Raw genomic sequence first — 15,387 nt, 5'->3', positions numbered from 1 at the left:
TCACTGAGGTACAGCTCCCACACACACTGACCCTCACTGGGATACAGCTCCACACACACTGACTCTCACTGGGGTACAGCTCCCACACACACTGACTCTCACTGGGGTACAGCTCCCACACACACTGACTCTCACTGGGGTACAATCCCACACACACTGACTCTCACTGAGGTACAGCTCCCACACACACTGACCCTCACTGGGATACAGCTCCACACACACTGACTCTCACTGGGGTACAGCTCCCACACACACTGACTCTCACTGGGGTACAGCTCCCACACACACTGACTCTGATGCTCTGTCTTTCTGGTGATCTTGGGGCTGTATGTTTGGACTGGGTTCCGGGGTCGGTACTGGTGGGCGTGGTCATGGCCAGGTGTGGGCGGGGTCACGGCACCGCCCCGCCCCTCCCCCGGTCTGCAGTCACTCGGATGCAGGCGGCCGTGCAGGCGGCAGCTGCCGGTGTCTCGGCTCGGTGCTCCGTGTCGCTGCTGCAGCATGTCCCGGTGCCAGTGGCGGCCGTGCCCCCCGCCGCGGTGATGTCGCTTCCCTGCTGCCTTTCCCCGCTATGAAAGATCCGCAGAGCCCCCGCAATGACGGTGCCTTTGCTGAAGATCGGAATTGTCCTGAGCACTATGGCCATGATCAGCAACTGGATGTCCCAGACTCTGCCCTCTCTGGTGGGGCTCAACGCCACCAGACTTAGTGCTGCCAGCACCGGGAGCCTGGACCGCAGCACAGGGGTAAGGAGGCACTGCGAGGGGTGGGGAATGTGGAACCAGGTGGGTGAGGAACTCAGGGTAACAGGTGAAGACTTAGAAGGGTGTGGGGGATTGGGGTAACAGGGAGGTAATGTTTGATGGGTACCAGGAGAGAGTGGGTTGGAGGTGTCATGCTTGGAAGGGATTTGAGTAGAGGGGTAGGGGTAATAGAGGTAACAGAATGGTAAGGGTTGGGGTTAATGAGTGAGTGTAATACAGGTTCGGGGTAATGGGCCAGGGAATAGCGCAGAGGAGAGTTGGCTGAGACTGGGAGCAAGGTGTGGGGACTAACATTGTGGCGTAAGTGGAATGATGTTGGGGTGGAGATGGTTAGGAGGGGTCAGTGTGAGTGACAATGTGTGAATGTGGGATATAGGAGGGTTTAGTGTGTGGAAGGGAATCAGAGTAAGGCAGGGAGTGAGATGAGGGAGGGGATCACTGGGAGGATGTTATGATGAGGGAGTGAGAATGATCCAGGGAATGAGGATGAGGGAGAAGGTGTGGGTCATTTGGAAGGGGTGAGGGTGAGGATCATTGTCTGGGAGGGTTTAGGATAAGGGAGTGATGGAAGGGTCAGTGTGGGATATGGAAGGGGTTGAGGGTGAAGGTGAGCAGACTGGCAGAAGGAAAATGTATTCTGCTGCTGGTCATCTGTGGATGGAGTGTTTTCTGTGGGAGTACCAATGCGATTCAGTGTGGTGTCAGATTCTGTGTGTAAGTCAGACCAATTATCAATTCCACTTTTAACCTTCGAATCTGACAGAGACATTTGTTTTATGAAACCAGTTCCAATGCTGGCTTCAATATAATGCACGAAATGGTGTAGGTGTTGGTGTCTTTCTGGACTTAGTCCTGTCGTTCTCAAACGAAACAGCAGTTTGTGATTTTTGCCAGAAGGCAGAGCGTGTGGGAGGCTGAGGGTTGGAGGTGTACAGTGTGTGTTATTCTGAAAAAAAATCCTGTAAATTATACTCAACGGAAACAGGCTATTCTAGCGCTTAATCCTCCCTTACCCCTTATTCATTTCAGTCTCTCAGCCTCTGTCTATTCTTTTTCCTTCCTGTTTATCCAGCATCCCCTGAAACATTTTTATACAACTCATCTACACCATTCCCCATGGGAGCGAGTTTCACATTCCCACTGCTTCTGAATGATGAAACTGCTCCTGAATTCCTGATTGGATTTATGAGAGACCATGGTGTAACCTGTCTGTTTTTAGATTTGTCCTTGGAACTTGCATTTGTTGCTTCTCCTCTGCCTATATAGCAATCAGACCTGCGCACAGTACTCCAAGTGTGGTCTAGCCAAGGTTCAATATCATTTTAATGAACGTTTTCTACATTTTAATTTAATTCAAGTGAGTACTTCACTTCTCTGTGGTTTTACTCACCGTGTCACCTTCTTACAGTGATTTGTTTCTGTTACCCAAAATCCACCTCTGATCCTCAAATCCATTTGAATTGCTATTCTGCAAATGATATGTGACTGTTTATTTTAAATGTGATGCTACTATTGTTGAAATTAATTTGCCTGTTATATATCTACTCTGTATTCACCTTTTCTTATAATTGAAGGTGACGTCCCTGACTCCAGCCCCACCATGTAGTTTTGTCTGCGTAATTATTAATTCTATTGTAGGTTCCAAGTGACTGTGAAAACAGTGATGCTAGCACAGATCCATTTGAAAAGCTATTTCCCACCCTGAAACTGACTGTCCTTTACCTTGAAATAAAACAAAGAACTGTGGGTGCTGGAGATCTGAAACAAACAACAGGAATTGCTGGAGAAACTCAGCAGCAACTGTGAGGGAAAGCAGAGTTATCTCTGTTGGCTGAGTGCAGATGCTGTGCAACCTGCTGAATTCATCCAGCAATTCCTGTATGTGTTGGATATTATTTACCCTGTTCTGGATGCTATCTTCAATCAGCTAGCCAGCTATTCTGTTACTTGTCCCTGACATTGCTTGCTCTGAGATTATCTATTCATCTATTCGTGGCACCTTACTGAACGCTTTCTAGAAATCTAGATACACTCCACCTCCTCTCTTACTCTGATCAACTTTCTTTCCCACCTCACTGAAGGAATTGAATAAGGTTGGTCAGGCTTCCTTTGGGAATTCGTGTTGGCTATTCATTATTGTATATCCTGTTTTTATGTGAGGGTGCATCTTTTGGAAAACCATTGTTGTCTGTTCATTATTATACTTCATGTTTTTATGTGAGGGTGCAGATGACATTCTGAAATTCAAGAGGGTACATTAAATTAGGTAAAGATGCAGTGGATAATGTAATAAATTGTGCTCTTGTGTGATTTAAATATCGATTTTAAAATTATTAATAATTAAATATTTTGCTTTTTCAGTGGATGTTTGTGGCAATCAGAGGATTTGACATAGAACTCATGCAAATGGAATTGATGTCTTGACATTCAAAGCATCCAGAATGGTTAGTCAAGGGTGGGAAAGATAATTTAACTTTAATTCTGAGGTGTTCAGCCCGTAGTGAACTGCAGAGAGGCTCAGAACAGTTAGTTCTGATACATTCTCAGGAACAGAGGAGCTCTCATCAACAATTGAGCAAGAGGTTTATAGAGCGTGGGCAGGTGGCCAAGTCAGAGGACAGTGTGAGGGAACTCTGGAAACTATCTGCAGATTATTAGGTGCTGCTACACACATGGTCCAGGCTGGGAGGGACATGGGGTCCAGGCAGTAGGGATGTGAGGTCCGAGAAACATTGAGGGGGCAGGCAGGACAGATTCCCATGCAAAGGCAAACACAGCTACTAGACAGAGATGGTGTGAATGGTCTGTGGTCCAGCACCATGTTATAGTGACTGGGTGTGTATTCTGAAAGGCTGGAATGCACTCTGAACCCCTGCTGCTGAACCCCTCCTTAAGTGATTTTGTCCAAACAATCCAGTCTCCAGTGGGTGCCTGATTGTTAGTTTATTGCTGGTTTTGTGTCATTTGCTCTGAATTGTTTGATGTCACAAAACACCAGGTTATAGTCCAACAAGTTTGTTTGGAAGTACAAGCTTTCAGAGCGCTGCTCCTTCATTATGAGGGACTGGCTACCACCTGAAGGGGCAACACTCCTAACAAACCTGTTGGATTATAACCTAGTTTTGTGTGATTTTTAACTTGGTCCAACCCCAGTCCAACACTGCCACCTCCACATGCTGAATTGTTTGGTCATTCTCTTTCTCTAACTGTCCTGCCCCAGGTATTACCGGACAATGCTGAAGATGGTTGGCGTGTATTCAGCTCTGCCCCAGACAGTGAAGGCAGGTGTATCTGCACCGTGGTGGCACCTCAGCAAACTCTGTGCTCACGTGATGCCCGCACCAAGCAACTGAGGCAGCTCCTGGAGAAGGTAAGGCAGTTCCACTATGTCCATGGTCAAGCAGAGACCACTACAACATCCCACCCCCACCCCTACCCCCTTCACTGCTCACTCCACCCTCGTCAACTCTCTCCCCACCCCTCTGGAATGGAGGAAGAAGTGAGTGGCACTGGGATAATGGGCTCAACAGGAGAGACATTGGAAATCTTCAAATTGCACCTACCCTTGAATACATCCTTTCCTTTCAAATCCACATCTATCTTTCCTGAAATCTACTGAATCCAGTTTGATTCCGGGCAAGTACCCAAACAGCACTCTGTCAGTTTCACAATTGACACTCTGCAGGATCATGATAACTCTGTCCGTCTCTCTCTCGCTCTCTTTCTCTCCCTCTCTGACTGTCTATGTGTCTCTCTCTGTCTCTCGTCCTGTCTCCCACCTCATTCTCTGTTTGCAGCCTTGGATATCGTTAACCACCCCACCCTCCTCTATTCTCGTAGAATTATAGAATAATACAGCACTGATGGAGGCCATTTGATCCATGCTGGTCTTTCACACACCAATCCAGTTCAGCCCAGCTGGGTGGGGCTGCTCAGACCGGATTACATTTTTAGTTCTGCAGTCCCAGCCAGAGGATCTGCTGCCTCGTGATCCTGCTCCCCGAGGATCTCTCATCGTTTCATTTCATTTCTTGCCTACGTGCTACTCAGTGACATCATCTGTGAGGTTTGTGGCAGCTCCCCTGTCAATGCCAGTAAAATCCAGCTCTATTTTGTAACCACCCATTTGAATTCCTCTCTTGACTGATTTGCCAGGCCTGCTTATCTGATTTTCAATATCAGGAAACAGAAATTTTTTGCAATTAAATATTGGTAAGATCAAAGATATTACCTGCTCCTTCTCTGCAAACGTAGCAAAGTTCAGTTGTCTAAATGGTTTCTATTCCTGGAAACTGCCTTCAGTTCATTCGAGCTATTTGCAGCCTTAGTGTTGTGGATGCTCCCCAACTCAGTAGCTGAGTAAATATCCACCCTGTCACTGAATTTGCTGATTTTCAGTTCAATAACATCACTCTATTCCACATCTGCCCTGATCTCTGTGTGTGTGTGCCTCTGTGACCTCCAGGCTTGGCTGGCTAACAGCTTCCAGCCAGGCTGCGTTGTGTGCCCTCTGTAACCTTCTACCCTTCCAGAACACTGCTGTCTGCATCATATCTCACACTAAATCTCATTCACCATCACTCTCCCATAGGATCCGTCTAACGATACTTTCTTTTTCAAATCTTTGTGCTGTTTACAAATTCTCCAAGTCTCATTCCCTCCCTACCTCTGAAACCTTCTTCTTACAAATATTGTAAGCACTATCAATCCAGTCCTGGCAGTCACAGGAGGCACTGGATGGTAATTTGGTTATAAATGGATATGGGGGAAAGGCAGGAGTTTGGCATTAAGGAATAGAACCAGTGCAACCAAACAGTCACCATCTGTGCCGTAATAATTTTGTGATTCTGAGCAATTATCTTAACTGACTTAGTTAACCTAGGTTATAACTCTCTTAGTTTTGAAGTTTATGTTTCTCTAGGGAGTATGTGTTTGTTGAAAATTAACAATTATTTGTTTGAATATTTGCAATTTGTCAGCTACCATGCTAGGTCTAAATTACCCTTCTCCATAGTTAGGTCCATGATATGTTATTTCAGAGTATCACTGACTGTTCTCCCACAGACACTGTTACTGAGTGTATCTCTACTGATGTTAATCAGCACCCTCACACTGTCACTCAGTAACCCCTCTCCCCACCCCAGTGCCCTGTGGTACTGACTGTATCTCTACTGATGTTAATCAGCACCCTCACACTGTCACTCAGTAACCCCTCTCCCCACCCCAGTGCCCTGTGGTACTGACTGTATCTCTATTGATGTTAATCAATTCCTTCGGACTGTCACTCAGTAACCTCTTTAACCCCCCTCATCACCTCCACGTGCCCTGTATTACTGACTGATGAGAATGCAGTCGTTGCCCAGTGTTGGAGACTGGATGATGAGGCAGTAATTAGTGTTGTGATTTTGGGAAGTGGTGACCATCTGAGATCATTCTGCTGTCCTCCCTACATAGTAACGCACTGTGAGGTGAATACTCTCTCTCTCATTTTCCTGGTCCCATGGTGTTAAACCTTGAGGTGTGTGGCAGGAGTACAGATGTCTATAAGGTCAGGCCATCTCCCCAGTGACTTCCTGCTGCTGAGGTGAGCTGGCAGTGGGAATATCTACTGGTCCCACAGAGAGGTAGCCAGTGCCACATGTTTGTGCTGCCTTGGCATCTCAGTGAAGTAGCCAGAGGTCCATCAAAAAAAAGACTGCCTGCCCAAAGAGAAGGCTGCAGCAGGATCCATGGCTCAGGTTCACCTCAGGTTCCTATCACTCCAAAAATGCCCTTGGCTTTGTGTCTCACTGTGTTGGGGTTGGGTCAATGTCTCTGAAGGTGCCTGCCTCCATGTTGAGGTAACCACATGTTCCCCAGTCTCCCTCAGCAATGCCTTCCCCACTGGGCCTTCGGCACACTGAGCCTGGATGTCATCCTTTTGTTGGCTGCTTGCTGTGCCGGCTGTCTCTCAGGAGCCTGGCTCCCAGGTGCATCCTATATCAGGTGGGCCCCATGCCCAAAACCCAACCCATGGCGTCAGTATTTTAGCTCACAGTTGTCCCATTCAATTTTAGAATGTAAATCGTCATTAGATTACTTACAGTGTGGAAACAGGCCCTTCGGCCCAACAAGTCCACACCGACCCGCCGAAGCGCAACCCACCCATACCCCTACATTTACCCCTTTACCTAACACTACGGGCAATTTAGCATGGCCAATTCACCTGACCCGCACATCTTTGGACTGTGGGAGGAAACCGGAGCACCCGGAGGAAACCCACGCAGACACGGGGAGAACATGCAAACTCCACACAGTCAGTCGCCTGAGGCGGGAATTGAACTCAGGTCTCTGGCGCTGTGAGGCAGCAGTGCTAACCACTGTGCCACCGTGCCGCCCACTAACACATTCCCATTGCTAAGTGGTTCCATTCCACCCCAACTCACTGTCCTTTGCTGAAATGATCTTCACGTAGAGAGCCTGTGTCCAGCTGACTGTCCTTGTGCCCCAATGTCCTCAATTTCTGGCTGTAGCTACACCAGGGAGACAGTGAATGCTGGCCGCTATACAGTGACTAGATGTATGACTGTGCCCATTTACCAGGGCCCCTCACTCGCACCCACCTCGCCTTCACTGAGGTCACTCTGATACTCCCCTTCACTGTTGCAGGTGCAAAACATGACCCAGTCCATCGAGGTGCTGGATCGCCGTACCCAGCGTGATCTGCAGTACGTGGAGAAAATGGAGACACAGATGAGAGGCTTGGAAACAAAATTCAAACAGGTGGAGGAGAGTCACAAAGCGCATCTCTCCCGACAGTTTCAGGTAGATTTGTTGCCACACTCGATTCACGTTCTGCTTCTGGGGTTGGCCTGTGGGATGGAGAAATGTTTGTTGGGGTCATTGAGTCGTTTGTCAGTTTCCAGTGTCACAGTGACCCCTTTGAGTCGGTCCAATCTCCTATTGAGCTGTGATCTCCTCTGTCTCTGGAAATGCCATTCAACCTGTCAGCCCCGTTGTGCCACACTTACTATAAAACAAACTCAGTCACGGGGTCCTCCCTGATACAGGATCCAACTTCTTTCACCTTGGGATTGGTGGAGAAAACTGGTGGAAATCTCCAAAACTGTGAGCTTTTTCTCAATGGTTAATAAACTTGTCCCCTTTCAGAGGTCCCAGAATTAACTTTTGCAGAGGCTGATTCACAATCACTTTTTTCTAGAAGCTACTTTAGACTTGCATTCACTAACTTTGAAGCTTATGGGCTACACATATTTAAAACATAAGAGGCCATTCAGCTCATTGTACCCACCCCAGCTCTCTGTTAATGAGGGAAAATGCCAGGGATATTGAGTAATTAGTTTATTTGATTCCTTACCAAGAAAACCGAGATGGTGAGCATAACGTTATAAGAAGTCAGAAGTATAAAACATATTTAAGATAGGAAAAGGGAAGATGATTAATAAACTAATCATCTGGTCCAGCTGGATTATATCCAAGGCAGATTAAACTTCGGGAGGAGAAGCAAAGACTCTAGTACATATTTAACAATTGGTTAGATACTGTTGGAGGACTGGTGAACAGCCAATGGGATCGGTATTTTCAAAAGAAATGTAAAACAAAACCAGGGAACTGTGGATGAATTAGCTTAATGTCAGTTTTAGAAAAGGTAATAAATTCCTTAATTTCTAATAAAGGGAATGGATCCTGGAATAGAAAAAATAAAAAACCATCTGCAAGAACAGTAAAAGGGAAAGTCATTCTTCACTCACCTTCTTGCAGTCTTTGAAGAAATAACAGCTAAGGGTAAGACAGTGGATGTCATATATTTCAGCTTTTAGAAGGTAATTGATAAGATACCAAAAATTAGATAGATATAAAAGTCAGAACATGTGGAATCAGGGTCACGAAGCACAATGTCATTGATAAAACACAAAAGATGGCAAGGATTAAAGGTAATTACTTGATTGGCAAGTGATGGGAAGTGATTTTTCACCAGGATTAATCTGGGATTGTTGCTGTCCTCTGTTTCTTCAATGCATCGGATTCAGGACTTGAATGTACAATTTTAAAATTTCTGGCAGGATTTGTTATTTTGAGGAAGACAGTTCAGGTTGATTTTAATAAAGATGGAGAAAGGGGCTTTAATTAACAAATGCAGTTGAATGGAATAGGTTTGTTTTGCTGTTCTTCCATGAAACATGGTATTACTGCCCATCCAGCACTTGTGGCTGGAACGGCCATTTCAGAGGCTGTGAAGAGGAAATCACATTGCTGTGGGTTTGGAGTCACATGTAGGCTCGACTGGGTAGCTCTGGAAGATTTCCCTTCCCTAAAGACCATTAATGAAGCAAATGGAATCTGGTGACAATTGCTGATGGCTGAGTGGTCACTGGTACCCAGACTTGCTCTCAGTTCCAGTCAGGTGAACTGCCTCAGTGGGATTTGAGACCTTTTCCCTCCAAATATTAGCTTGGGCACCTGGATGTTCACCAACGTAACCACTACATCACCATCTCTCCTTCAATGGTGCATATGGAGACGAAACATACTCCTGGGAAAATTCCAGCCTAAATGGGGCAAAGGGCCATAGGGCTTTGGGAAACATATGCACTAATCATTAAAAGTAGCCACTCGGGTTAATAACACTATTAAATAAAAATGTACCCTGTCGGTTCAGTTCTTCAAGGATGGAATTGAAATGTTGGGAAGAGTATAAGACGTACAGTTAGTAAGTTTGCAGATGACACCATAATTGGAGGTGTAGTGGACAGCGAAGAGGGTTATCTCAGATTATAACAGGATCTGGTCCAGATGGGCCAATGGGCTGAGAAGTGGCAGGTGGAGTTTAATTTAGATAAATGTGAGGTGTTGCATTTTGAGAAAGCAAATCTTAGCAGGACGTAAACGCTTAATAGTAAGGTCCTAGGGAGTGTTGCTGAACAAAGAGACCTTGGAGTGCAGGTTCATAGTTCCTTGAAAGTGGAGTAGCAGGTAGATAGGATAGTGAAGAAGGCATTTGGTATGCTTTCCTTTATTGGTCAGAGTATTGAGTACAGGAGTTGGGAGGTCATGTTGCAGCTGTACAGGACATTGGTTAGGCCACTGTTGGATTATTGCGTGCAATTTTGGTCTCCTTCCTATCGGAAAGATGTTGTGAAACCTGAAAGGGTTCAGAAAAGATTTACTAGGATGTTGCTAAGGTTGGAGAATTTGAGCTACAGGGAGAGGCTGAACAGGCTGCGGCTGTTTTCCCTGGAGCGTCGGAGGCTGAGGGGTGACCTTCTAGAGGTTTACAAAATTAGGATAGGATAAATAGACAAAGTCTTTTCCCTGGGGTCAGGGAGTCCAGAACTAGAGGGCACAGGTTTAGGATGAGAGGGGCAAGATATAAAAGAGACCTAAGGGGCAACTTTTTCACACAGAGGGTGGTGTGTGTATGGAATGAGCTGCCAGAGGATGTGGTGGAGGCTGGTACAGTTGCAACATTTAAGAGGCATTTGGATGGTTATATGAATAGGAAGGGTTTGGAGGGATATGGGCCGGGTGCTGGCAGGTGGGAGGACAGATTTGACCAAAGGGTCTGTTTCCATGCTGTACATCTCTATGACTATGACTCTATCCCTCTTTGAATAAATCACACTTGGAGCACAGTGTGCAATTCTGGTCTCCATGGTTACATAAGGGATCGAGAGGGGCTGGAGGAAAGCAAGAAAAGATTAACAAGGACTGACAGGCTCCAACCATCAGCAATGTCAGAAGAGATTGGGCTTCTGTTATCTGGAAAGATTTCAGTCAGGTAGATTGGAAGATGTTTTCAACTTGTTGACCAGAACTCAGTGCCATCAATAGAAGCCCATGGCTAATAATTCTAATTAGGAATTTATGAGGAACTACTTTAACTCAGAGTGGGGATGGAACTGGAAGGAGAAAGGATAAGAATGGGATACAGAAGAGGTGGGCAGAGCACAAACACCAGCATGGAGTAGATGGGCTGAAGGACTTTTGTCTGTCTTGGAAACATAACACCACATCCACTACAATGTCAGCTGGCTGCAAAGCTGCCCCTGTCAACCTTGCTATGTGACTGTCTGGCATGTGGCTGCTTTAAGCTGGGCATGCAATGGTAGGTACATTCCAGAGCCCCTGGAACCCATACCTCCCCCCACCCACCCCCATTCCCTGTCACTAAAACTGCTCAGGGTCAGAATTAAGTTCCAATGGGTTTGACTAAATAATCATTCAAGTTTTGAATCACTGGGATATCCTGCTCATTAGTTTAGTGATTGCTGTTGAGAAGTGGGTGGAATATTGATGGACAGATCATCTCCCTCATCCCAATGGCCGAGTGACAGGAGCATTGCTCTAACCCTTAGTTATAATTTACTTATCTTAAACAAACAGTAGAATCAATCAGAATGGGCAGCTAATACTGACTGTTCTGTGGTAATGGATCTGAAAAGCTCTGGGGTCTCAATTCACCCACACAATGCAGCTGTTTCCATGTTCACTGCAGGTACAAGCAGGTGCAGTTGGAAAATTCTAAATTCAGCAATAAATTCAACAGAAAGGTTTCTCACTTATACCCCCAGAATCTGTAGGAGCTGTACCCCAGTGAGAGTCAGTGTGTGTGGGAGCTGTACCCCAGTGAGAGTCAGTGTGTGTGGGGGCTGTACCCCAGTGAGAGTCAGTGTGTGTGGGAGTGTACCCCAGTGAGAGTCAGTGTGTGTGGGAGCTGTACCCCAGTGAGAGTCAGTGTGTGTGGGGGCTGTACCCCAGTGAGAGTCAGTGTGTGTGGGAGTGTACCCCAGTGAGAGTCAGTGTGTGTGGGAGCTGTACCCCAGTGAGAGTCAGTGTGTGTGGGACTGTACCCCAGTGAGAGTCAGTGTGTGTGGGAGTGTACCCCAGTGAGAGTCAGTGTGTGTGGGAGCCGTACCCCAGTGAGAGTCAGTGTGTGTGGGAGCTGTACCCCAGTGAGAGTCAGTGTGTGTGGGACTATACCCCAGTGAGAGTCAGTGTGTGTGGGACTATACCCCAGTGAGAGTCAGTGTGTGTGGGAGTGTACCCCAGTGAGAGTCAGTGTGTGTGGGAGCTGTACCCCAGTGAGAGTCAGTGTGTGTGGGACTGTACCCCAGTGAGAGTCAGTGTGTGTGGGAGTGTACCCCAGTGAGAGTCAGTGTGTGTGGGAGCCGTACCCCAGTGAGAGTCAGTGTGTGTGGGAGCCGTACCCCAGTGAGAGTCAGTGTGTGTGGGACTATACCCCAGTGAGAGTCAGTGTGTGTGGGACTATACCCCAGTGAGAGTCAGTGTGTGTGGGACTGTACCCCAGTGAGAGTCAGTGTGTGTGGGACCGTACCCCAGTGAGAGTCAGTGTGTGTGGGAGCTGTACCCCAGTGTGAGTCAGTGTGTGTTGGACTGTACCCCAGTAAGACTCAGTGTGTGTGGGAGCTGTACCCCAGTGAGTGTCTGAATGTAGGAGCTGTACCCCAGTGAGAGTCAGTGTGTGTGGGTCTGTACCCCAGTGAGAGTCAGTGTGTGTGGGTCTGTACCCCAGTAAGAGTCAGTGTGTGTGGGTCTGTACCCCAGTGAGAATCAGTGTGTGTGGGAGCTGTACCCCAGTGAGGGTCTGTGTGTGGGAGCTGTACCCCAGTGAGGGTCTGTGTGTGGGAGCTGTACCCCAGTGTGAGTCAGTGTGTGTTGGACTGTACCCCAGTAAGACTCAGTGTGTGTGGGAGCTGTACCCCAGTGAGTGTCTGAATGTAGGAGCTGTACCCCAGTGAGAGTCAGTGTGTGTGGGACTGTACCCCAGTGAGAGTCAGTGTGTGTGGGTCTGTACCCCAGTGAGAGTCAGTGTGTGTGGGTCTGTACCCCAGTGAGAATCAGTGTGTGTGGGAGCTGTACCCCAGTGAGGGTCTGTGTGTGGGAGCTGTACCCCAGTGAGGGTCTGTGTGTGGGAGCTGTACCCCAGTGAGAGTCAGTGTGTGTGGGAGTGTACCCCAGTGAGGGTCTGTGTGTGTGGGAGTGTACCCCAGTGAGAGTCAGTGTGTGTGGGAGTGTACCCCAGTGAGGGTCTGTGTGTGGGAGTGTACCCCAGTGAGGGTCTGTGTGTGGGAGTGAGGTTTGGTGCCATCAGGAGAGTAAAGTGAGAAATGGCACCACTAATATTTCACTCCATTCTTTGTAATAAGCACTGATAATTTTGTCATTTAGCAAAGGCAGTGGGTGGCAATTAAAGTAAATGTTTCAGCTCGAGGGAAGCCTACTGCTGGAGGGAAATGCCACGAATCTGGCTCTCCCTGTGTTTGTGTCCAGATTTGTGGAAGTGTCTTGTTTTAAAGTTGTTTCTTGTGTTCTGGGAGTTGGGGAGGTAACAGTAAACTCCTCTATAGTATCGCTCTGACCTTTGTTTGTTTGCAGGGCTAAGTTTAAGAAAGTTTTTTTGAAAAGCCGCATTGATTGAACGAAGACACAAGTCCAATTCTTTGTAACCGTGGACTTGGGCTCCTGATCTTGCACTATTATATAATTTCAAAAAAACAAAAAAAAATCTCATGAGAATTTTAAGGCTTTCTTTAATACTTATAAAGCTGACTTGTTAAAGCTTTGCTGTGATTCTCCTGCATGTTAAACCGTTTAACCATCAATCGTTTTAAAAAAAATTAAAATTTATATATAAATATCAAAAAAATTGTCAATGCATCTCTACGGAATGTCCTTTTGTTACGTGATTTGAAAGCATGTTAACCCAATCGCATTCTAAAAAATAAAAAAAAATAAAGGCTTTTTTTCCCAAATTGTTCTGTTGTAGTGTTCACTGTCTGCTCCTTCAAATAGAAAAGAGCCAGTGCCCCTGGTAGCCAGAGTCCAGGGACAGTCAGCACCACACTCCTTCACACAGGTCTGAACACAATCCAGGCTGGCATCCCGCTGCAGTACTCAGGGAGCCCGACACTGTCAGGGGCTGCTGTCTTTCCAATATTAAGTTAAGTGATGCCCTCTGCTCCCAGCGCTGTCAAGGACGTGTCCAATCCCTTCCCCAGTGCCCTGACCTCACCCAATATCATTGACACAGATTACCTGACCGTGGCCTCTGGCGGGACCTTGCTGTACGCACATTGGCTGTCACATTTCCTGCAGCCATGACTAGACTTCAGAAGTGCTTCATTGGCCGTAAGGCACTCCGAGATATCCTGACATCAAGAAAGAAACGGGGATTCTTTAGAAGGGATCTTGGGGAGCCGTCGGGATTTTTATTTTTTTCCACGCTTGCGACTGAATGGAGATTATTTTACCCGTTGCAGGCCCTAAAATCGAGAATGGATGAACTGTTGCCTTTAATCCCCGTGCTGGAACAGTATAAAGCTGACGCCAAGTTGGTGTTGCAGTTTAAGGCGGAGGCGACGAACCTGACGGCTGTATTGGCCGAGCTTCAGGAGGAGATCGGGCCGTTCGACTACGAGGAGCTCCTGGCCAGAGTCTCCAATCTGGAGAACAGGTTACGAGCCTGCATGCAAAAATTAGGTAGGCCCCAAATCGCGCGTCTGAAATGGCTTACGCGGAATTAGTTGCCCTCACCGCACCAGCTCCCCCACCCCAATACACCACCTCGGGGACTGAGGAGGGGTGTTACTTAATCGCGTATTTGAGGCAGCGATGGTGGGGACCACAGTTTCTCTGTTTCCCCCCTCTCCCACCACCCACTCCCCAAAATCCTCCCAACTCTCACACAGGCAGAAGGTGGGGTAACATTTACCCCCCCCTCCCACCGAACGCCCCCCACCCCTCCGAAACAAAGCACCATTTTGCCCAAATCATTCCCTGACCCTCCATGGCCATATTTCCCATCAGGAAACCCACAATATCCTTAATTGCTCCCCACTTCCAAATGATTGGGGCAAAGAGAGGAGGGGCCATAGCTAATGGCTGTTGGACCTTTGAGGATTTGTAGCCAAACCTTGTTCCTGACCACGGTGAGGCCTTGCAGGTTGGCAAGGCAGAAGCATCCTGGGGAGGTGCGGAGGTAAGAGGGGGTCACGTTCAGCATCAGTGTTAAGCTTTGTTGGGATCTTTCCCTGACCACTCACTTTAAGATGAGATGTGTTCCCTCAGTACTCACTGAGGTTGGAATTTGAGATTTTCCTGCTCCCTGACAAGAAGGGGATGATTGATCACTGCATCTGGATAATGGACATGGCCCTTTCATTCCCAAACTGACCAGATACTCAGGGAGTTGACCACGGCAAGAGTCAACCGTGAGGGGCATTGCCACAGCAGTGCTGCAACTAGGATGGCGACCCCTCTAGCTTGGAACACCCAGTAAGACAAGGCCAGTGGCTCCCCCCCCCCCCCCCCATTCCCCCACTGACAGATGGACAGTTTCACTGTCCCCCCACCCCTCACTGACAATAGGACAGTGTCCAGTGACTGGTGCCAGGTTACTTTGTCCAGCTGCCACCCAGAGTTTCATGGCAAAAACCAACCACAGTGCGCACAGAATCATTCCACAATCTCAGCTCACAAACAGGCCAAGAACTCCAATCCCACAAGGGACATAGCCCTCTCCCTTCCCCTGGGGCCACTCTGACAGAGGGGGAGGGTGGTTTGTTGAGGGGGAGGGGAGGATACCGTAAACTGAGAGCTCAGC

General features: G+C 47.5%; 1 protein-coding gene across 4 annotated transcripts in view; it reads left to right on the top strand.

Annotated features, from left to right (window-relative positions):
• The window catches only part of olfm1b (olfactomedin 1b), a 37,299-nt gene that overhangs the window by 9,795 nt on the left and 12,117 nt on the right, over positions 1 to 15,387 (top strand). The window contains exons 1-4 of one of the 4 annotated variants that reach the window (XM_060841658.1): positions 442 to 746; positions 3,985 to 4,134; positions 7,413 to 7,568; positions 14,045 to 14,264. In XM_060841658.1, the coding sequence (XP_060697641.1) occupies positions 597 to 746; positions 3,985 to 4,134; positions 7,413 to 7,568; positions 14,045 to 14,264 (676 nt within the window). In that variant the 5' untranslated portion in view covers positions 442 to 596. Of the gene's footprint in view, positions 1 to 441; positions 747 to 1,381; positions 1,479 to 3,124; positions 3,209 to 3,984; positions 4,135 to 7,412; positions 7,569 to 14,044; positions 14,265 to 15,387 lie in introns of those variants that run through there. The other 3 variants (XM_060841661.1, XM_060841662.1, XM_060841660.1) reach the window with 3 other exon arrangements.

This window comes from Hemiscyllium ocellatum, chromosome 21 (genome assembly GCF_020745735.1).
Source record: "Hemiscyllium ocellatum isolate sHemOce1 chromosome 21, sHemOce1.pat.X.cur, whole genome shotgun sequence".
Classification (NCBI taxonomy): domain Eukaryota; kingdom Metazoa; phylum Chordata; class Chondrichthyes; order Orectolobiformes; family Hemiscylliidae; genus Hemiscyllium; species Hemiscyllium ocellatum.
Note: the sequence above shows the minus strand (reverse complement) of the source record. Positions and strands in the feature narration are given on the sequence as shown.